The sequence below is a fragment of the Taudactylus pleione genome, unplaced genomic scaffold, assembly GCF_031769625.1.
Source record: "Taudactylus pleione unplaced genomic scaffold, aTauple2 ptg000446l, whole genome shotgun sequence".
Taxonomy (NCBI): Eukaryota; Metazoa; Chordata; class Amphibia; order Anura; family Myobatrachidae; genus Taudactylus; species Taudactylus pleione.
Genome location: NW_028284848.1, coordinates 2,288,767 through 2,312,742, shown reverse-complemented (window position 1 = coordinate 2,312,742; position 23,976 = coordinate 2,288,767). Strand labels below are relative to the sequence as shown.

General features: G+C 45.1%; 1 protein-coding gene across 1 annotated transcript in view; it reads right to left on the bottom strand.

The window, feature by feature from the left end:
- Nucleotides 1-23,976, bottom strand: part of CCDC7 (coiled-coil domain containing 7) — a 227,250-nt gene that overhangs the window by 85,937 nt on the left and 117,337 nt on the right. Inside the window, exons 11-14 of the mRNA XM_088447948.1 lie at nucleotides 21,417-21,447; nucleotides 11,377-11,466; nucleotides 2,750-2,847; nucleotides 763-823 (exon numbers count right to left, since the gene is read on the bottom strand). Of these exons, the coding sequence (XP_088304074.1) occupies nucleotides 763-823; nucleotides 2,750-2,847; nucleotides 11,377-11,466; nucleotides 21,417-21,447 (280 nt within the window). The remainder of the gene's footprint in view (nucleotides 1-762; nucleotides 824-2,749; nucleotides 2,848-11,376; nucleotides 11,467-21,416; nucleotides 21,448-23,976) is intronic.

Genomic DNA, 23,976 nt, shown 5'->3' with positions numbered 1-23,976 from the left:
ATTTATTTGATAAATAAAAGTCAGTTTTCATGTAAAACACGAAATTGTCTTGGTGACCCCAAACTTTTGAACGGTAGTGTATGTCAAGTTAATATGAGGAGGTCTGATGGCATGTGAGAATATCTGATGGAATGTCAGGGACTATGAAGTGTTCTGGTGACATATCAGGGGAATATGAGGAGGTCTGATGGCAGGTCAGGGGCATGTGTTGATGTCTGGGGGAATGTCAGGAGCCTGTGAGGGGGTCAGATAGTATGTCAGGGGCATGTGGTAATGCCTGGTGGCATATCAGGGGTTTGAAAGGTGGTATTAGTGGGGAGCAGGGGCGGTTGGGTGAAGTTTGCCTAGGATGCGTGGAAAACTAGCACATGCACAGTTCTAAGCATCTATGTGACCGCACTGCACTCATCCATATGCTTGTGGAAATAGCCATCCTCTTTATCAGCGTGCACTTGCCCTATACCTGGTGCCTTAAATCAAATTAATCTCTGTGTACACACAACTCAGCATAGCCCACAATTTCACTTACACACCCACGACATACCCTCACTCAACTTTGCCAATGTGCAAATGCACCCAGTTATGCATATTCAGACACATGTGGTTTTGGGATGCGTAGATCGCTCAGCTACAGGGCATGTGCAATGCTAAAAAATGCTAAATCTGTTCTCGGAATTGACATGGTACAATTATGCCTCTTAAATTTGAGTTGAGCAATCGTATGATGCAAAATAAATTTGTGCCTTTAGCTTTATTTGTTACCTGTAGTTCCATAGTTTTATGGCTTTCTATTTGTTCCAAAACTTTAACTTTCTTTTGTGATCTGAAATCGAAAATAGACCAAGATTATTGTGAACTGGCTACCAACAAAGCGAAACACTTATTTATCTGTTCAATAATAATTTTTTTTATACAGCACTCACATATTACAAAGCACTTTAAAGAAATATTTAACCACTTACTAACTGGCATGGTCACATGGGGGGTTGGGTACAGGATCCGAGCAGTCAGAATCCCAACAGTGAGAATGCCAGCTCCGGAATCCTGACAGTCAACATCCCGACACAAGTTGGTGAGTATTCTAACTCTTAACCTAGCCCTTTCCCTAACCCTAACCCACCCCTCCTACAGCGTAACCCTAACCGTCCTCTCCCACAGCCTAACCCTAACCATCCCTTCCCGCAGTCTAATCCTAACTCACCCCAAATGGAGTTGGGGATTTGGTCAGGATTAATGGTGTCCTCAATGCTGAGAAATACAGGCAGGTATTTATCTATCATGCAATACCATCAGGGAGGCGTCTGATTGGCTCCAAATTTATTCTGCAGCACTACAAGAACCCCAAACATACAGCCAATGTCATTATGAACTATCTTTAGCGTAAAAATGATGATATGGTCCCCACAGAGCCCTGATCTCAACATCATTGAGTCTGTCTGGGATTACATGAAGAGACAGAAAGATTTGAGCAAGCCTACATCCACAGAATATATGTGGTTAGTTCTCCAAGATGTCTGAAACAACCTCCCTGCCATACCTAGAAGAATTGATGATATTTTGAAGGCAAACGTTGGTCACACCAAATATTGATTTGATTTAGATTTCTCTTCTATTCATTTGCTTTGCCTTTTGTTAATTGATAAAAATAAACTATTAACACATTTATTTTTGAAAGCATTCTTACTTTGCATTATTTTTTCCACACCTGCCTAAAATTTTTGCACAGTACTTTTGCACTGGGGGTGGGGGGTAATACCATTGGGTGGGATTTACTATAAGTGGGAGATGGATAAAAAATAATTATTTGGCACTGGAAAGAGGGGGTCAAATTTTAAAAAATTACACTGGTCACAGGGGGAACAGGAAGAGAAGTGGGTGCAAAAAATGAGCTTTTTACATGGGGAATGGTTGGGTTATAAAACAGTGCCTCTTTTACTACTAAGACTGTGTGTGTGTGCGTGTGGGGGTACTGTTAATAGGATATAAGACCACTGGAGGGGGTCTACTGCCAATGTGGTTTGGAAAATAAGTTTACAATTGGGGCCTATGGACACGAGGGTTTTTTTAAATAAAATATTTAAATGTATATTAAAAATTATTTCTAAACTTTATTAAATAAAAAAACAGACAATTTATGACCAGTTTTGTGGAAGAAAAAATTGTCATTTAAGTACAAGGTAAGACGTTGATGGAAATCAAACCCATGACCCTGGTACTATAGTACAGTGCTGCCTTACTTATTTACTTACTTACTTGTGCTTTGTAGGAACACACACAGCTTTTATAGAGTCAATTACTCAGCTATTTCCCATTTGGGGAAGACAATGAAACTTAATGCCATTTTTACCTATTGTGTCTGTTCCCTTCTGTATTTATCCTTTACTTTCTTTCTTTTCATAACAGTTTTTGCTCTTTTGTTATTTTTTTTTTAACACAAAATATTGGCTTTTTGAATTTGGATTTTAAACAGTTCTCCACCAAAAATATATTTCTACACCACCCCAGATTGGTAATAATTATATACTTTTGACTGATTCAGTGATGCAAGTACTAATTATATGGTGCGCAGATAGTGTGTGTTGACCATTAGCCACCAGCTTTGCCCAAAATTTGCATAACCATTCATTTCTAGTTACCATATTAGAAGCAGTTACGTACAACAACTTGGCGGTGATTAAGCTAAATTGAATCAAATCTGCCAGTGAAAATCACCTAGAGATCAATAAGGTTAACAGATATGAGTACTTACTCTTGCTGTGGGGTATCAGGTGTCACAGTTGATGGCAATGCAACATTATCTAATTTGTATTCCCAGCTTAGAACAGTTTCTGGAGACATTTTATATGCCTAAATGATGACAATATAAAATAAAGTTACAACAGACTTTGTGTAAGTAATTTATTAACACTAGTATTAATGGAATCGGTATGATTAACCGCCGGACGCATGGCCGGCGGTTCGAATCCCGACACCAGCATCCTGGCAGCAGTGAAAATCCCGATCGGCCTAAGGTAAGTATTTTCTAATCTATTCTACCTCCTAACCCTCCCTTAGGGGTGCCTAACCCTTACCTCCCCCCAAGTGCCTAATCCTACCCCCCCCTTCCCCGCCGCCTAAACCTAAGTCCCTCGGGGGGGTGCCTAACCCTAACCTCTCCTAGGGGGTGCCTAACCCTAAACCCCCCTTCCCCTAGCCTAACCCTAAGTCCCCCCCGGGAGCCCTAATGCTAGGCATCCATGCTTCCCTGCGATCGGCTCCCGGCGTATGTCTAATGACAGGCGTCGGGATTTCGACATCTGTCGTTAGACACTTGCCGGGATTAGACAGTCGGGAAGCCAGCGGTCGGGATTACGTCTGTCGGCTTTCTGACTGCCACCCGTATTAATATTGTTTTATACCAAAATACTCCAAAGGGCAATTAAAGTTTTGTTTAAAGAAAAAGAAAATACATTGTCAATAGGGTTAGGGTAAATTGGCTAAATTAATAAAAATATTAAAACTTGCTTTTTTAACAATAGAATTTTAATTAAAAACATTTAACATACAGTGAGAAAAACAAAAAATAAGGGAAACAACTAATACAGGGAGAAAGAGGGTGAAGGGGGAAGAGGGGAGGGTCAGGCATTTTTAATGTAATAACAGATCTCAGTCATCTAACATGCCTGTCTTTAAACAAAGATGAATACCATTTCTTTTTTTAGGTTTTATATAATTTTAAATGTGTATATAAGGGATGAATAAAAAAATTCTGGCAATAGCAGTCAGCTCTATATAAATTTACTGCTAAAAGCAATATTGTGTATAGATCGGATTCTTTTTTAAAAACAAACTTTTAAGTGTCGAAAAAAATGAGACTATTTTTGGCATATATTAAGACATTCAATTTTCAAGGTAAATATTTTTTATTTTTAAGGCATTCAAACTGGTAAAATAGTCATACAACATTTATGAATTTTGCATGAATTCAAAACTTAAAAAAACTTTGGTGTATTTGGCTGACTACGTTATTCAGGCAAAAATAAAGATTAGATTAAAAATTTTGATTAAAAATGTGTCAAAATGTTCATTATATTTGTAGTACTTGTACACACACACATCAGCTTTTTGTGTTTATCATATTCATAAACATATTAAAAGTGAATGAAAGGAAGGTCACGTTACAGTCAGTGGTGCCCTTCCCACCATTCAGCATTTAAAATGTTAGAATATGCCACAATCAATTTTTCGAGGATTTACACACGCTACCTTACACTATATACTGTAGCACACAGAAAAAACATTTTAAAAAAATGCATCACTAAAATATCCATTTATCCAGTTGCCTTGCCACGGCACCGCATCTCACACAGGGCCGGCTCCAGTCCAGTTAACGTCAGGATGGGGGCAAGCCCAGCACTCCTTCAGTAGCTGGACTGCGCCCTGCCCTCTTCTTGACTAAATGGATGCCATGCGCATGCGTGCAGCATGGAATAGCGGGGCAGGGCCCGAAAAACGGCACTGTCCTGCTGAAATCAGGATGGTTGGGAGGGGTGCACCCTCTATGGGGTGGCGCCACTGTTTGCCCGTACCGGTTGAACATGCCTCGAGCCAGCCCTGATCTCACACTTCTAGCGGCCCAGCCAAGGCTGCCGACAGCTCTGAAAAACCCAGGTACGGGGAGGGGTAGGGTCAACCTGGGGAGGTGTAGCCAGACCCCCTCCTTACAAAAAAAAATTAACAAGTTTGCAGCCACATGCACCGCACAGGGGGAGCGCTGGTGTCCGGGGATGGGGGCACAATTGCTCTCCTCCCCCGCAAATAACACAGGGAGAGAGAGTATTGACTAATGCCGCAGCATCCTCTCTCCCTAGCTCAGCACACAGCGTGACAGCAGCGTGTATGCTGGGCTGGAGAGAGAGGCTGCTGCAGCAGCAATCAGTCCTCTCTCTCCCTGCCCGAAGTAAAGTACCGGCGCAAGGCAGTGGGGGGGGCGGGGGTTTGGGCTTCAGAACTCAGGCCCCTGCAGGAACCCACCGACAGGCCTGGGTCCAGGTAAATAGTAGGGATTAACGGGTTCGGTTACCTGAGAACCGAACCCACCCGAACTTTGGGGATCAGAGTCAGATCCGAGTAGGCTCAGGTTTTCCCACTTGACCCGGATCTAAAAACGAGGCAAAACGTCATCATCCCGCTGTCGGATTCTCGCGGGTTTTGAATTCTATAAATGTCCCGCGATCGGCGACATTTTTCATTCTGGCTGTGGAGAGTGAAGAGGGAGGGACAATTGTGTTGCTTAAGAGCTGGCTGTTGTCCATATAGGGGCTGGCTGGCTGTTGTTGTGAGTCTTGTGACTGAGGTTGTCCTGTCCATCCATAGGGGCTGTCTGCCTGTTGTCCATATATAGGGGCTGGCTGTTGTCCTGTCCATAGGGCTGGCTGGCTGTAGTCCATAGGGGCTGGCTGGCTGTTGTCCATAGGGGCTGGCTGTTCTGCTGTGTTGTCCAAGGGGTGCTCTGTCCATAAGAGGTGCTCTTCACCCCCAGTGTGAAAAAAACCCAAAAAACTTTTTTTTCTGTGCGTGTTAGCCACACTTGACAGCAATGTAGGTGCGCAGGGGTGCTGTGCTGATGTCTGTAAAGGGGCTGCTGCCTCTTTCAGGGGTGCTCTTCACCCCCAGTGTGAAAAAAAAACAATTAATTTTTTTTTCTGTGCTTTCTATCAAGCATGGATATCCTTAAAACCTGGACTGTTAGAGTGCCTTGAGGACCATGTTTCAGAGGTTATACTTTAAGTCTAGTCCTTTTATACTGTCATTAGCACCTCAGTCTAAAGATTTTCTGTCCAACAATGCAACTATTTGATTGGTTGGAATGAAAATCTGGTAAAGTATGAAAGCAACTGACAAGCAGCAATTTGCTCCTAAACACCGGAAAATGGACAAAAACTGTTGTTTGAACAAATTGTTTAGATCAAACATTTAACAAACTTGTCTGAGTGACCGTTTTCATCAGTTTTCTGGCATTTAGGAGCAAATTGCTGATCATCATTTACTCCCATACGTTACCAGATTTTCATTCTAACCAATCAACTAGTTTGGATGGTTGGACAGAAAATCTTTAGGTGTGTGGCCAGCTTAAGGAACAGATCCATATTCATTATAGGGGTGTGCACCGACCACTTATCGTGTTTTATGTTTTGGTTTTGGATCTGGATCTTTCTTCGTGTTTTGGATCTGGATTGGTTTTGCCAAAACCACACTTCCGTGTTTTGGGTTTTGGATCTTTTTTTTTTCTTTTTAAAAAAAGCATAAAAAAACAGCTAAAATAACAGAATTTGAAGTTTTTTGTTCCGACGCTATTATTAACCTCAATAACATTCATTTCCACTAACTTCCAGTCTATTCTGAACACATCACAATATTGTTTTTAGGCCAAAAGGTTACACCAAGGTAGCTGGATGACTATGCTAAGCGACACAAGTGGGCGGCACAAACACGTGGCCCATCTAGGAGTGACTTTGCAGTGGCAGATAGGATGGCAGTTTGAAAAACTAGGCCCCAAACAGTACATAATGCAAAGAAAAAAAAGAGGTGCAAGATGGAATTGTCCCTGGGCCCTTCCACCCAACCTTATGTTGTATAAACAGGACATGCAAACTTTAACAAACCAATCATTTCACTGCCAGGGTCTGCCACACGACTGTGGCTGAAATTATTGGTTCGTTATGGCCCCCACAAAACAAGCTGGCAATTAATCTGTCTCTGCACAAACTGGCTCTACAGAGGCAAGGTGTCATCCTCATCCTCCTCATCCACCGATTCCTCACCCTCTTCAGTGTTGTGTACATCCTCATCCTCACAGAGTATTAATTCGTCCCCACTGGAATCCACCACCACAGGTCCCTCTGTACTTTCTGGAAGCTGGTCTTCTTGGAAGAATTAATAATTAAGTTTGATGAACATCATCTTCTCCTCATTTTGTGGAAGCATCCTCCTACGCCTTTCGCTGACAAGGTTCCCGGCTGCACTAAAAACTCTTTCGTAGTACACACTGGAGGGGGGGCAACTTAGGTAAAATAGAGCCAGTTTGTATAGGGGCCTCCAAATTGCTTCTTTTTCCTGCCAGTACAGGTATGGACTGTCTGACATGCCTACTTGGATGCTGTCAGCGATGTAATCCTCCACCATTCTGTCAATGGTGACAATATCATATGCAGTGACAGTAGACATGTCAGAAATTGTTGGCAGGTCCTTCAGTCCGGACCAGATGTCCAAACTTGGTCCTGTCTGCCCTGTATCACTGCCAGCATGTTGGTTAGGATATCTAAGTTGTTTCCTGGCAGCCCCAGTTGCAGGAGAAAATGAGAAGGACCCATTGACGTGTCACATTCTGCTTCAGTTGACAGTGTTCTCACCAGCAGGTCTTTGCACCTCTGCAGGCTTGTGAGAAAGAGTGACACCATGTAGGCTTTAAACCTAGGATCGAGCACGGTGGCCAAAACGTAGTGGTCTGATTTCAACAGATTGACCACCCTCGAATCCTGGCAAAGCGAATGAAGGGCTTCATCCACAAGTCCCACATACCAAGTGGAATCGCTCCGTATTAACTCCTCCTCCACTTTCTCCAGCTGCTTCTGCAAAAGCCTGATGAGGGGAATGACCTGACTCAAGATGGCAGTGTATGACCTGACTTCACGTGTGACAAGTTCGAATGGCTGGAGAACCTTGCACAACATGGAAATCATTCTCCACTGCGCTTGAGTCAGGTGCATACCCCCTCCTTTGCCTATGTCATAGGTGGATGTATAGGCTTGAATGGCCTTTTGCTGCTCCTCCATCCTCTGAAGCATATAGAGGGTTGAGTTCTACCGCATCACAACCTCAGCTTCAGGTGATTGCAGGGCAGGTTCAAGAGTGTTTGCTGGTGCTCCAGTCTTCAGCACGCAGTCGCTGAATGGCGATAGTGGTCAGAAATTTTTTGGGCCACCCAAAGCGTCTCCTGCACGCCCTTGTCGTTTTTCAGAAAATCTGCACCACCAAATTTATTGTGTGAGCAAAACATGGGACGTGCTGGAATTTGCCCAGATGTAATGCCCGCACACTATTGGTGGCGTTGACAGATATCACAAGTCCCCAGGCGAGTCTTAAGGCCCCATACATCAGAAATTGATTGCAGCAATCGTACAATTTGCAATCGATTGTGTATAAAAATCTTTGCCTTTTTCAATTGATTGCAGATTGCAGAATTGCCACAATCGATTGAAAAATGGAAAGATTTTTATACACAATCAATTGCAAATTGCACAATTGCTGCAATCAATTGCTGATGTATGGAGGCCTTAAGTGGGGTAAGCCATTGGGCGATGATTTCCCTCAGTTTCTCTAAGAGGTTGTTGGCGGTGTGCCTCTTACTGAAACCAGTGATACACAGCGTAGCCTGCCTTGGAACTAGCTGGCGTTTCTGAGATGCTGCAACTGGTGACGATGCTGTTGCTGTTGTTGCTGTGTAAGGCGATACATCTACCCAGTGGGCTGTCACAGTCCTATAGTCCTTAGTCTGCCCTGTTCCACTTGTCCACATGTCCGTTGTTAAGTGGACATTGGGTACATTGGGTATTTTTTAGGACACTGAGGACACTTTTTCTGACGTCTCTGTAATTCTCGGTATCGCCTGCCTAGTGAAGTGGAATCTAGACTGGATTTGGTACCGGGGACACACTAACTCCATCAATTGTAATCCCACTGCACAAATGGTGGATATCGGACACACGTCTAACACCAACATAGCTGTCAAAGCCTCAGTTATCCGCTTTGCAACAGGATGACTGCTGTCGTACTTCATCCTCCTCGCTAAGGACTTTTGGATGGTCAATTGCTTAGTAAAAGAAGTAGTGGTGTTCCAACTTCCTCTCTGGGATGATGAACGACTCACAGCAGCAACAGCAGCAGCGGCAGCAGTAGGCGTAGCAATGCAGGATCCTCCTCCGGAGGAGGAATCCCGGATAGGAGAGGAGTCAGTCATGCCAGTGACATGGCCTGCAGGACTACTTCCGATCCTGACTGAGGAGGAAATGGACGAGGAGGGAGTTGCCGGTGTGGTTTGCAGGTGCTTGGATACAACAGGACAAAGGGATTTAGGTGTCCCTGGACGGCTTATGGTCTTAGCCACAGTTTCTGAACTTGACAGTAACTTTTATGAACACGCTGCAGGTGACATATAAGGGAGGATGTTCCTAGGTGGTAAACGCCCTTACCCCTACTTATTACGCCTTTACATACGCAACATATGGCAAGACAGTAGTTGTCTGGATTTGGACTGAAATATTTCCAGACCAAAGACATGGAATGTTTGGTCTTCTGTCCAGGCATGACCGTGATGGGCTCTTTCATCCCACGGACAAGAACTCTTTCCCTTGGTGCCTGATTTAAACAAACCACATCACCATCAGAATCCTCCTTGTCAACTTCCTCCTCAGCACCAGCTACACCAGTATCCTCATCCTGTTGTACTTCAACAGTGACATCTTCAATTTGAATATCAGCAACTGGACTGTGGGTGCTCCTTCCAGCACTTGCAGAGGGCGTGCAAATGGTGGAAGGAGCCACCTCTTCCGGTCCAGTGTTGGGAAGGTCAGGCATCGCAACCACCGACACACTTGGATTCTCCTTGGGGATTTGTGATATATTCTTAGAACGCACAGTTCTTTGCTGTGCTTTTGCCAGCTTAACTCGTTTAATTTTTCTAGCGGGAGGAGGAGGGCTTCCATCCATGTGAAGCTGAACCACTAGTCATGAACATAGGGAAGGACCTTAGCCTTCCTTGCCACTCCGTGTCGTAAATGGCATATTGGCAAGTATACGTTTCTCCTCAGACTATTTCAATTTATTTTTTAAGGTCATTTTACTGAACTTTGGCTGTTTGGATTTTACATTCCCTCTACTATGACATTGGGCATCGGCCTTGGCAGGCGACGTTGATGGCATTTCATCGTCTATGTCATGACTAGTGGCAGCAGCTTCAGCACTAGGAGGAAGTGGTTCTTGATCTTTCCCTATTTTATCCTCCACTATTTTTATGGTGCATTATTTTTATGGAGTGAATAACCCCTGTAAAAGTTTTTTTTGTTTTTTTGAAGGGCAGCGCACCCCTGCACCACACAGGACAGCACCTGTATAAAATTGAAGAAGGGCAGCAGCCTACACCACAACACACAGGACAGCCCCTGTAAAGGTTTTATATTTTTGAAGGGCAGCATACCCCTGCACCACACAGGACAGCCCCTGTAAAAATTATTTGTATTTTGGGCAGCATACCCCTGCACCACACAGGAAAGCACCTGTAAAAATTATTTGTATTTTTGGGCAGCAGCCCCTTGATAGGAGCACAGTACCCTGCGCACCTATCTACGTCGATGACAGGTGTGGCTGGCTAACACGGCATGCACACAGAAAATATATATATATATTTTTTTTTAACACTGGTGGTAGGTGAAGAGAGCACCCCTGAAGGACGAGCACCTCCTGAACAAAGCACTACAGCCAGCCAGCCTCTATGGACAGGACAACAGCCAGCCCCTATATGGACAACAGTAGCCAGCCAGCCCCTATGTATATGGACAACAGTAGCCAGCCAGCATCAGCAACAGCTCCCAGCTCCCTCCCTCTTCACAGTAGCCAGCCAGCCCAGTATTGTAATGTATATATAAGTAGTGTACTACTGTTTATTATTTAATATCACAACAGTACAGTAGCCAACAACTCCCAGCTCCCTCCCTCTGCCAGCCCCTATGGACAAGACAACAGCCAGCCCCTATATGGACAACAGTAGCCAGCCAGCCCCTATGTATATGGACAACAGTAGCCAGTCAGCCAGTGTCAGTAATAGCTCCCAGCTCCCTCCCTGTTCACAGTAGCCAGTCAGCCCAGTATGTAATGTATCACACAACACTAGCCAGCAGCTCCCAGCTCCCTCCCTCTGCACTCACGCTCCACAGCAGGAATGAAAAATGGCGGCGATCGCGGGACCTTTATAGAATCCAAAACCCGCGAGAATCCGACAGCGGGGTGATGATATTTTGCCTCGATTTCAGTTCCGAGCCAGGCGGGAAAACCCGAACCTAACTCGGTTCCCGGCTCGGATCGGGGGGCTCGAGGTGGTTCGGATTTCGAAAATCCGAACCTGCTCATCCCTAATTCAAAATGGTAAAAATGTTCATCATGGTAAAATGTTCAGATAGAGAAATATCACACAAGTATGTTTTTCTTTTTCTCTTACTTCAAAAAAAATAAATCTTATTTTTTGTTTACTAACTGTGGGACCTTGGATCAGAGCACATATCTACAAGTCAGGTGTAAAATAATGTGATTGAAATAATTAATTTATGTAACTAAGATAATCACCTTCAATGCTCTGATTTTTTTCAGCTCATATTCTAAAATCCTTTTTTCCTCAATAAGAACTTGGTTGTCTGCTTCTGCCCTAATATATTTCTACGAGAAATAACATGTATTAGGTTGCAAGAATGCCAGAAAGTGTACATTGTAGCAATTAATACTGTAGAGCAGAGGTTCCCAAACGTGGTCCTTATGGCTCCACAACAGTTCAGGTTTTAGAGATATCCATAGTTGAACACAGTTGGTTAAATCAAATTGACTGAGGTGCTAATAATCCACCTGTGTTCAACCATGGTTATCTCTAAAACCCTTTATTGTTGGGGAGCCTTTAGGACCGTGTTTGGGAATCTCTGCTGTAGAGCATTAATCCAAATCAGAACATACACATTACAGTACAATAACTGACCGTAGTTCTGTAGTTTTATTCATATAAAATCGCAAATCGAATAATAATTGTACCCAAATATGCAAGGGTTGTGCCTAGATATTGTGCTGCCTGATCAACAGGAACAGTGCCTTTCTCTTTATATCAAACAGTGGGCCTGATTCAGACCCGGTCGCAAGCGCTGAGCGCTCACAACCAGGTTGATGGTGGTCCACAGCGCATGCGCACGACGAAGCCGGGTCCGTTGTGCGCATGCGCGAGACCCAGTTAGCGACGGGCAATCAGTGGCTCCGGGTCTCGCACCAAAGGGGGCGAGCTGTCGATGTTGAGTGACAGCTTGCCCCCTTTGCCCAAACGGAGGCGTTCCCATGAGAACGCCTGCCGTTTGGGGGCGGCCCCACTGACATCACGAGTGATGTCAGTGGAGAGATTCCGGCTCTGTTAGAGCCGAAATCTCTCTGGGGCTTGCGGCCACGAGACCCTACCACAAAGGTCTCATCGCAAGCCTGATGGTCGCGATGGTCTTGACCATCGCAACCATCATCATGGCCGCTCGCAAAAGCTGTGGGTGGTCACCCACAGCTATGCGAGCGGCCAAGAGGCCACTCCCAAAAAAAACAAAAGCCCGGCCCTGATTCAGAGCGAGCGCTCTGTCAGAGCGAGGCCCAGAATCCATATATATCGTGAACATGAGAGTGGTAGCTGTCATTTAATACAGATAAAGGTGAGCGATATAGAAATGGGAACCTTGAACAGATAAGATCCTGGTGAGGAGAAAATGTGAGCGGGACAAGGGCTCTCTCCTTAGTAGGTGACATTAACTGGTGAAATCCCAAATATGAGGCATCGCTTATGATGAAGAAACAGGCTCACCATCGAGATGCCAACAGAACAAAGATACCCTCCTGGGTAGGTGAAAACTCAAGTGCAATATGCTACCATTGATATACAGTAGATGCTGGAAGGAGAACTCTATGAACTGCAATCTTATGTGTGTGTGTGTGTGTGTGTGTGTAGATGCCATTTATATCGCACTTGCACATATGCAGATATAAATGTTGGAATGTGTGTGTACTGTTGCAGATGGTATAGCAGAGTAAATGTAGACACCAGCGATACCCTGAAGTCACCGAACAGCCAGGAACTTAACCAGTGAGGTGGTTTATTTAGCAGTGACTTGACTGTAGAGCCATACTCACAGTTTTGCATGTAACAGACTCTCAGCATGGAGCAGAGCTTGAGTGAAGCATACAGACCACCAGCCAGTGACTGTATGTTGGATGCAGTATATTGCAGGGTCTCACTGAGCTAAGTATAACACGTTCGTGTTCCACTGCAGCACTCTAACAAAGTGACAAGATGGCACTGTGCATGCGCAGAAGTACAGACCACGGACATATTGGTTAGGGAATGAAGCCTCTCTAAAGGTGTCCTGCTGCTGATTGGCTGGTGAGGCTCCAATGAGTCCTGTCACTATGTACAGTATGTACAAATAGTGCTGCTATGTCCAGCTGTTACGGGTTGCGTTTTTTTTTTTCATTTTCTTACCCATGGATGCCTCCTGGTGAAGAGGACAGATCTCCATCTGGGATGCCTACTAGACAAGGGCATGGACCGGCACCAGGCGGTAGTTAAGCGTGCGTGTTGAATGAGTGGGGGTGAGTATGAGTGCGAGTGAATGAGTGCATGTGTAATAAAACAATACAATACTCGGTGTGTATGTACTGTCTTTATTTTAATATTTTTTTCCACAGTGGGGGTACCGGTGTTGGATACCTGCTGGCACTTGTAGTTCTAAAAATGCCATAGGGCAGGCACACTGGTACCCATAGTCCCACTGTAAAAAAACAATATTATTTATTTATTTAAACCATTACCCCGACCTTCAATACCTAGTTACGTCCCTGGTGACAAGTGCCAATATACGACTTTGGGGTCAATCCAATTATCCGTAAATGTATTTTTGCAAAGGAAAAATAATTGCTGATGATGATGGACTGGTCAGTGTGTGACAATCTAGTTGAAGTTGAGGCCAAGGCTAAGCATGAAATTTGCAAAAACAAAGTTGTAATGCATACAAAATAATACAATAGAGCAACATTATCATCTAGGTGGGGATACTTTGAAATGTGTTTGGCAGAAAATTGATGGCACTTGCACAAATACAAAGACCGCGCTGTGCTGCATTTTATGCACCTTTTATGAGGTGTTTTCCCTCTTGATGAAAGGGAATCCCAGTGGACGGATGTAATCGGCTAAGAAAGAGTAGTTAATAGCACTTGGTAAAGGTTAAGAAAGAGTAGATAATGTAATCGGCTCACATCCTAACATGGTATTCCTCTGTCCCTTCTGTCCAGGAATACTCAGCTATAGCCAAATCCTTTCGCCCCAATAGCTATATTTATATTCATTATTTGTGTAACACTGCAACAAAAAATGCCTCTTACTCCCCTCGGAGAAGGTTGGCAATGTGGCATGCCTGATATGTTTACAGCCCAACTAGGTATTATAGGCCTGAGTCAGAGTGTTAAGCTATGCTGATATTAACGGAGTTGAGCATTTATCGGTAAACTGCGCATATGTGTAAGTCGCGCTGCGCATGCTTAAAGGTACATTACCATAGTTGCTCGCAGCGACTGTTTACTCGCAGCGTGATTGACAGACAGGGACGTTTGGGGGGAGGTAATGGGAAGTGACGGCAAAAAACACAGGTGCGTCCTCACTGTTTCAGGGGTGTGTCACATCCTGCATCTGTGATCCTGAATGCAAGAAAAATGGCTCTAACGTCTCAGGGGGTCATTCAGACCCGCTCGCGAGCGCAGGACGCTCGCAAGCGGGTCGATGTTGCCCCACTGCGCATGCGCACGACGGAGGGAGCTCCGTCGTGCGCATGCGCGAGACCCGGATAGCGACAGGCTCTCCGTCGCTCCGGGTCTCTCACCAAAGGGGGCGTGCTGTCGATGTTGATTGACAGCACGCCCCCTTTGGTGGGCGTGCCAGGGGCGTGGCTGCCAGATGGAGGCGTTCCCATGAGAACGCCTACCGTCTCATGCCGGCCCCACTGACATCAGTAATGATGTCAGTGGGAGTGATTTTGGCTCTTATAGAGCCCAAATCACTCCTGGGCTTGCGGCAGCGAGACCCTACCGCAGGGTCTCGTCGCAAGCCCGATGGTCGCTATGGTCTTGACCATCGCGACCATCTTTTTGGCCGCTCGCATATGCAGTGGGTGGTCACCCAAAGCTATGCGAGCGGCCAGGAGGCCGCTCCATTTTCAGGGAGGAGGGCACTGGTCAGAGCGTTCGGCTCTGAATCAGGCCCTCAGTTCCTGCGGTCGTTCTGTGCAATCATAGGGTCACTCAAAAGATCTATAATTGAAGGATCCACGAACGATTCTTGGATTTGCGAAGCCGCCAGTGGCGTCTCATTACATCTCCTGGCTTCTGCAACATTTGAATATTATTGCACAGTAGCTGCATACAAATTTGCAGCTGTGGTGGCACTAGCGCACATCTCTGTATCAGGCCCTATGAGTGATGCATGCATTTACAGGGCTTGCTTCACTATGCAGGCAGTATTAGGGATGGCCATCTGTAAGTTAACCAACGATGATCACCATCGATTGTACCATTGGTGGTTGACATCGATTCTATGAACCCACCAATGGGCTTCCCTATTTTAATACTGGCCAGGCAGTGGGCAAATCAGGGAGTGGAGGCAAGGCTTCAATGGTCTTGTCAAGGGCAAAACTAAACTCTGTGTCCCGGCACATAAAGGAAAAAAAATTGCTAGGCTCTGTGCCATTGATGGCGGTGAAGCATTGGATTTCCGCCATTGATGGCAAAACCATTGGCCATCGGTGGTCGATGGCCAACCCTAGGCTGTGGGAGCTGTCCTGTAACATGACAGAGGGACCCACCTGAAAGTTGTGCAGCTCAGCTTGACTAGGAAGCCAGAGGCGATCTATTCATATATGGAGCAGATATCATTATGGACAATGGGCCTGATTCACTATGGATCACTCTGCTTATACGCACGCAACACAGTTTTTAATATCAGCGGTGACAAGTAAATGTTTGCATTCGCATTGCGATCGCAGCCTGACATAAAGACGCCCACTTCCCCTTACTCACATCCGTATACTTGGCCAACATAGAGAAATAATCGGTAACATCTGTTAGTTAATGAAGTGGATTTGATTTTCGAGTACCTGCGCTTGACCTGTTTGTGCGTGGTGATTGTTAAATATAAATACCTTTAATTGTCTAAGAATGTAGAGCTGGTAATAAAGTGATTGTTCAAAAAATATATTTAATATAAATTAGGTTGTGTAAATAAAAGCAGAAATATTAGGTTCTCAGGACAGTCACATTGCTTCCTTATCCCTAATATAACTGCAATATTGAGTATAACAAGAGAAAAAAAGGAGGGGCAAGGGTGGGTTTGGGGGGAAAAAAGGGGTGTAGACATAAATAGGGGAATAGTTTATAGTTCAGTTTCCTGATTGGAGGTGCTGGGACAGACTGGGGTGTAAGTACTGACCCCTACTGTTAAAGGGAAGAATTGGTTAGTCAATACAATCCAATTGCTCCTAAACGGAGAAATATGAAAGTCATGCAAGATCTGTTGATTCTAATATTCAAGTTGCCGGTGTTGCGCTCTAGAGAGGCGGCCTCCCGTGCCCTCCGGTCCAACAACTTACCCTGTGATCCTGATTCTCGTTTTCTCTCCGCTATGTGGCTCCGATGGATGGACGACTCACTCTCTCTATAAACTGTCTGGATCACCAGCAGCGGCAAGACAGCCTAGTCCCACGCTCCCGCGAGGTCACGTGGTCATCCGCCATCCACCAACGCCATTTAGTGGCCCTACTCACACTGGTCCAGAAGGTGCTGGTCACGGTGTGTGCCTTGTTACGCCCTCCGTGCGAATGCTCAGTGAACCTGCGAGTGGTAAGCCGCGTGTAGTGAAACCGGAACTGGAAGTCAAGGGTATGCTGGGAAATGTAGTTTGTATCCAACGCGTAGTTAATGAAGCCTAGACCTTACTCAGGAATTGCTTACTTCAGTGCACGCTATGATGCCTCAGACGGCATCTGGTATCGCAGTGGGTTATTTATGCACACCCATGCAACGGCATTGAAACGCACTGGTACACCTGCGTTCGCCCGACCACCCCCCGCCCTTCACCACCCACAAATGGCACTTCCTGTCAATCACTCTGACATAAGTCTGCGTAGCCTCTGCAATCGCAGTCCCGATTGCAGGTTCTGGCTCGCACATGTGCACTGTGATGCGCACGCATGCGCAGTGTGAATTAATTCACAGATTGCATGTATATAAGCAACTGCGTTCCTTGCTGAATCAGGCCCAATGTCTGGGGGAATGAGATAAAGAGTGCACTATTGTTATATACACCTTAGATAAATTAATGCAGTAAGTGCAATTCAAAGAAATACTTCAGCAGTTAAACAACTCGTTCTAGTGATGAACTAATAAAATGTTAAAATGTAGATGTACTGTATATATTTGTATAAGTACCATACAACACATTGAGCCCTTATGTAAAGTTCTTCTATTCGGGACAACTCATATAGGAACATCACATAAGGGCTCATGGTGTTGTTGATACAAATTTATACTGTGCATCTAAATTTTAACAGGTAATTGATTTATTTCACTTTTAAACAAGGGAATGCCATAAGGAGTTACTAGCACTCATAGAACCAGTCAGCCGTCAGCTGTTTAGTATATAATATTTATTCCTAGGAATAGGGGTAGCTGGTCTGTCATGTCTCCGCAAGTGCTGGCAGCAGCCTGGCTGTGGGTTGCAGTACCTATGGCCTCCCCTCCCATACTAACACGCCCATACATACAGAACAGTCCCATACTACATTACATCTGCGTCTGATTAGCCAACCTCCTGTAACAACCCAGTAACGCCCAACACATTTCTAATACACATCTTTGTGCGTGCATCTAAATCTGCACTGCGACTCTGTACAATCACCATTGAGGTGTATGCACGGTGCAACTCAGATGCATGCACAGGCAAAATATATTGCACAAGAAAAAAAATAACACATTGGCCCCCACAGAAACAAAATAAAACACAATGGCCCCTACAGGAAAAAATAAAAAAACATCGGCACCCCCCAAAGAAACAAAATAAAACAAATTGGCTCCCACAGGAAAAAAAAATATATACTTTGGCCCCTTACAGGAAAAAAGTAGAACACATTGTATGCCCCAGCCACCCACAGAAGACTGACCTGTCAGCTGGGGTTACTCCACTTGCCAGTCGCCCTTTTGTTACCAGCGGGCGCCCGACTCCTTCCCTACAGCGGCAGCCAGAGGCTGGAGTTCACTCCTCAGCTCCGCCTTCCAGCTCCCGCAGTAGTTGAAGGGAGAGATGTCATAACGTCTCTCCCATAGTTCTGAGGAGCAGTCGGACGGCAGCGGACGCAGGAGCGGGGCTTAAGGTAAGTATTGTGTGTTTCTTTTTGTGTAAGGAGCACTACTAATGGGGACACTACTACATGGCGCACTACTAATGGGGGCATTGCATAGGGTGCACTACATAAGGGGCACCACTACTGAGGGCACTGCATAAGGGGCACTACCACTGCGGGCACTGTATATGGGGAACTACCACTGGGGGCACTGCATAAGGAGCACTACCACCGGGTGCGCTGCATAAGGAGCACCACTACAGTGGGCATTATGTGTAAGGGGCACTACTGCTCTGGGCAGTGACATCACAAGGGGGCTGCGGGGGATGCGGTCAGCACCCGGGTGTCACACGCTGAGGGGTGACACCAAGGTGCAGACCCCCCCTCACTGACAGGAGTCAGGTGCTGCACTGTAGCATTAAGTGCAGCACTCGGCTCCTGACACTGAGAGAGCCGGTCAGCACTCCACACAGGTACCTCCAGCACCCCCCCCACTCCACCCCCAAGTAATAGGCACGGGGGTTCAGGCCGCAAGACCACGTCCCCTGCCCGCATGGCCACATCGTCCCTCCCCACACCGGATGACACCGCGTGGAGGGACGCCACTGGCTGTGGGAATTGTATAAGAGGCACTACTACTATGGGCATTGTGTATTAGGGGCACTACTACTGTGGACATTGTGTATAAGGGGCACTAATGAGAGCACATTGTGTAAAAGGGGCACTACTATGCATCACAATGAGTCAGACATGTACCTGAAACAACTTGAGTTAAAGTAAAATGTCAATATAGCATTCAGCACACACATTTAGGTGAGTCTGGATGCAGCTATTGTAGCTTATGGCATACTTGCCTGCCCTCCCGATTCGACCAGGAACCTCCCGAAAATCGTGTGCCGCTCCCGGACCCCCGGAAAGACAGGCAAGCCTCCTGGTCCCCAGTGACCCGTCGAAACGATTACAGTATAAACCCCAGCAGCGGGGGGGCAGTGTTTCGATTCGCGCTGAATCGCATCATCGTGGCCCTGCCCCCTGCTTCATAATGCCATTATTCTCGGCATTGTAAATAGGGGGCGGGGACGCGGTCGCACTGTCACGCCTATGCTCCGCCCCAATTGACAAGTCATTTGCTGGGCCATGCTTTCTTTTGTCGCGATACGCTCCCCCGCTCAGGAAGCCCGACAGATCCCTCCTGGAAGGAGGGAGCTAAAAGTCTGCAACCATAGTTTATGGATATAATTTGGAAATGCAGTGTTAAGCTGGGTACACACTAACTAATATTTTTGGATGATTTGACGATTTCCGAAGGATCAGAACGACATATTGTTCAAATCGTCTAGTGTGCGCACACAATTGCGCGCTCCCGTGAGTCATTCTTCATGTCTTTTGGTTGGCCCTAAACGCTGCTCAATCTGAGGATCTGGGTAACAATTTTTACCACATCGTGCAGTGTGTACGCACTACTGAATGACCAGGCGATATGTTAACATTATATAGTAAATGATCTAACCACCAAACGATGCATGATATATCGTTCCGTCGTTTGTTAGATTGCATAGTGTGTATTCACTATATCGTTTGTCCGGGAGTTCAAGGGAAATCGCTTGCACATCGTCTAATGTGTACCCAGCTAGCTGTAATTATGTTTGTACTCACTAGGTGGAGCCAGAGTCAGTAATAATTGTGGAACAGTACTGTACATTATGTTGCAGTTCTAACGCAAGATCTAATAATAATAATATATAATATTCTCAGATGTTCGCTTCATAGATGTTCCTATATGTCTAGTCAGCTTGAACACTTGCGTGATATTAATCTTCCTCTTTAAGCTGCCATCATTTATTACTGAATGTAAATTTTCGTGTTATCTATACCTATGGTACTGTATAGATTTTGCAATCTTCTTTGAGAGACTATTGTAATGTGGGCCTGATTTACTACCGTACGCAACTGCAATTACGCACAAAATCTGGCCATTGTTTCACACTGCGCATGCGTATGTGTCGCAGTGAGTGTGCGCGAACTAGCCACTGCAATGGGGACTGTGATCGCAGTGACTATGCAGACCCATTGCAGAATGATTGACAGGAAGTGCCGTTTGTGGGAGGTGACAGGGGGGTGTCCCAGTGCGTTCGGACACCATTGCAGGGGCATGCATAAAGTAGCCACTGCGATGCCGTACGCAGTCTGAGGACACATAGCGTGCGTGGAAGTTAGCAATCTCTGAGTAAGGTCAGGGCTTGTGCAAGTGTGCGTGAGGCTGCGATGGTACTCAACTATACCGATACTTTAGCAGTCTTGCCAAACATTATGGATGTGTGCTAATTAAAGTAGGTGTCCTTATATACTGCTGCAATGGGATAGTGATCGCAATGGATTAGAACAATAATATAGACAGAAAACTGCAATAAAATATAGAGTGCCGTCACAATTAGTGCAGATAGGTAAACATCCACAAGGTTACCTCAAAGTGACAAACATGAGCAAAGATGGTGTACCAAAAGTCAGGTGCTCTCTATATACCACAAATACAAGATGTGTGATAACACCTATATACAAGAAAAAATAATCACCCTTTCAGATGATCAGAATGTTCAATGATGGTTTTAAGGGTCTGATTCAGACCCGGTCGATGGTGGCCCATAGCGCATGTGCACGACGGAGCTGGCTCCATCGTGCACATGCACGAGACCCGGCTAGCGACGGCCAATCCGTCGCTCTGGGTCTCGCACCAAAGGGGGCGAGCTTTCGTTGTTGAGTGACAGCTCGCCCCGTTTGGTGGGCGGGCCAGAGGGGTGGCTGCCCAAACGGAGGCGTTCCCGAGGGAACGCTTGCCGTTTGGAGGCGGCCCCACTGACATCACGAGTGCCTATATCACAATGGGGGACTGCCTTTTATCCCCCTCCGCTCTCTGCAACCACACATACTGCCAAGTGCATCAGCGGTAGGAGTACATGGCACCTGCTCACTACTGCTCTGTCATGCACATATGGGACATGGACAATGCAGTCCCGACCGGGAAAGAGCTGTAAAACAGGAAAATGTCCCACCAAAATTGGCAAAATTGAGTGGTCTACAAGCAAAGTAGATCTGTGCTCTGGCTACTTGTGTGCTCGAGGCTAACCTGCCTAAATGTACACCTCTAAAGATGATTTTCTATGTAAATACAAGTTAATATACTGTATGTGATTCAATTTATACACAACTTACATTTTCAGTTTCATGCAGTCTCATTTCAAGGCTGGATATATGAAAAATAAAAACATGGCAGATATAAAGCAACATGCTTGTGCTTGAAAATAGAATCAGAAAAATATTCAGTAGACTAATTTCAGGTCACATAATAAACACAAATCCTACAACTTTTATACAGTAAAATTACAAATTCATAAAAACTACACCACCGGCACTGGACCGGCCCTTCTGGCATTTGCCAGAACTGCCAGATGGCCAACGAACAAACTCATATACAGATAAGCCAAATATAAAAATAAAATATCTTATGTTTTCATGTTATGAGGGGCATGAAGGGCACAGAATGGTGTAGGTAGAGCAATAAACATTTTTAATATATTATTTAAGAGTGTACCAATCTCCATTTTAGAGGCTGAACCAATGCACGTGAGTAAAGATACTTGAACATTTTTAACCAGTTTAAAACATTTTAAAACGTCCCCAGTTTGATCAACTATGGTTTATATACAAAGAGCAATTATCTCAGATTGATATTTGTTGTTCAAAATTTGCTATTCGTGTTCCCTGTTCTCACATCATACTCGAGATTCCCTGTTCACATTAAATGTCTGTCTTTTTAAACATTTGTAATCAGTATTAAAATAATTAAAAAACTATTGTAACACTTTTAATTTGATCTGCAAACACTGTGGGCCTGAGTCGTACGCAATGCGATATTCGCGCAAATGGTCAATATTTTTCAACTACGCATGCGTATAAGTAGTTAAAAAGTAGCACAGCGCATGCAACCACGGTGTGTACGTGACTGAGAGACACAGGGGTATATTTACTAAAGTGCAGGTTTTTAGAAGTGGAGATGTTACCTATAGCAACCAATCAGATTCTACTGATCATTTATCTAGCACCTTCTTGAATGGGAGTGGGCAATAAGCGGACCCCCAGCTGTTGTAAAACTACACATTCCAGCATACCCTGCCACAATTTTGCTATTTGTTCATGCTAAAACTATTGCAAGGCATGCTGGGATGTGTAGTTCAACAACAGCTGGAGGGCCGCTTATTGCCCACCCCTGTTCTAGAAGATAATAGCTAGAATCTGATTGGTTACTATGGGCAATAACTCCACTTCTAAAAACCTGCATTTTAGTAAATATACCCCTCAGTCTCAGAAATGTATGGGGCATTCCTGTGCAGTAACTGTGAGGCGGCAACCCAGACGCACGGAAATATGCTGTCTGATGGGAGTATCATGGAAGTGCTGCGGGCGTGTTGCATAACTGGTTGCAAACTCAGGGCCAGATTCAGATTTGGGAAGAGAGTAAGAAAGAGCAAGTAATTGTGCATCTTGGTAAAACCATATTACACCAAGTGGGGCAGATGTAAAATGTGCAGTGAGATTTAGATTTGGGAGGGGGGTGTCCAAACTGACATCTAAATTGTAGAGTAATAATAAAGCTGTGCAGTATTTGTGGGCTACATACAGCAGCAGCCGGTATTTACCCCTCATGCAAACAATTGTATGTATTTGTGTACCCTTGCATTGCAACATGGTATGTCCAGGTGCACAGTTACTTGCTCTATCTTACTCTATTCCCAACTCTGGATCAGGCCCTCAGGCACTTAATTGTTTACATTGGAGGCTATATATACTCCACCGCAGATTCTGCTCTTAGAATGAAGCTGGTGCAAGTTTCTAAGGTGTGCCCTATGGTAGCGTCTAAAGATGCACTAAGCGGGATTGTGGTGTCTAAAGACACACTAAGCGGGATTGTTGTATGTAAAGAAGCACTAAGCGGGATTGTGGTGTCTAAAGCCGCACTAAGCGGGATTGTTGTGTATAAAGACGCACTAAGCGGGATTGATGTGTATAAAAAACGCACTAAGCGGGATTGTTGCGTGTAAAGAAGCACTAAGCGTGATTGTTGTGTCTAAAGACGCATTAAGCTGGATTGTTATATCTAAAGATGCACTAGGCAGGATTGTAGTGTCTAAAGACGCACTAAGCGGGATTGTTGTGTCTAAAGACGCATTAAGCGGGATTGTTGTGTATAAAGACGCACTAAGCGGGATTGATGTGTATAAAAAAAATGCACTAAGCGGGATTGTTGCGTGTAAAGAAGCACTAAGTGGGATTGTTGCGTCTAAAGACGCACTAAGCGTGATTGTTGTGTCTAAAGACGCATTAAGCTGGATTGTTATGTCTAAAGATGCACTAGGCAGGATTGTAGTGTCTTAAGACGCACTAAGCGGGATTGTTGTGTCTAAAGACGCATTAAGCGGGATTGTTGAGTCTCTAGACGCACTAAGCGGGGTTGTTGAGTCTAAATACGCACTAATACTGGTCATACACTGGACGATTGATCACACGATTTGGGCAGTTTCTACAGGTTGGACAGACCAATCTTTTGAAAATAGTTGTATTTTGAGTCTTCTGCGACCCCGATGCGCGTCCCCGCCGTCGTCTAGTTGGATCGCAAATCAGATGGTTTTGCAGAGAGATCTCAAGTGATCGTGTAGGAATTGACACACATTATGTGATGTGATTGGTCAAATCGTATGGTCTTATGTGAAATAGT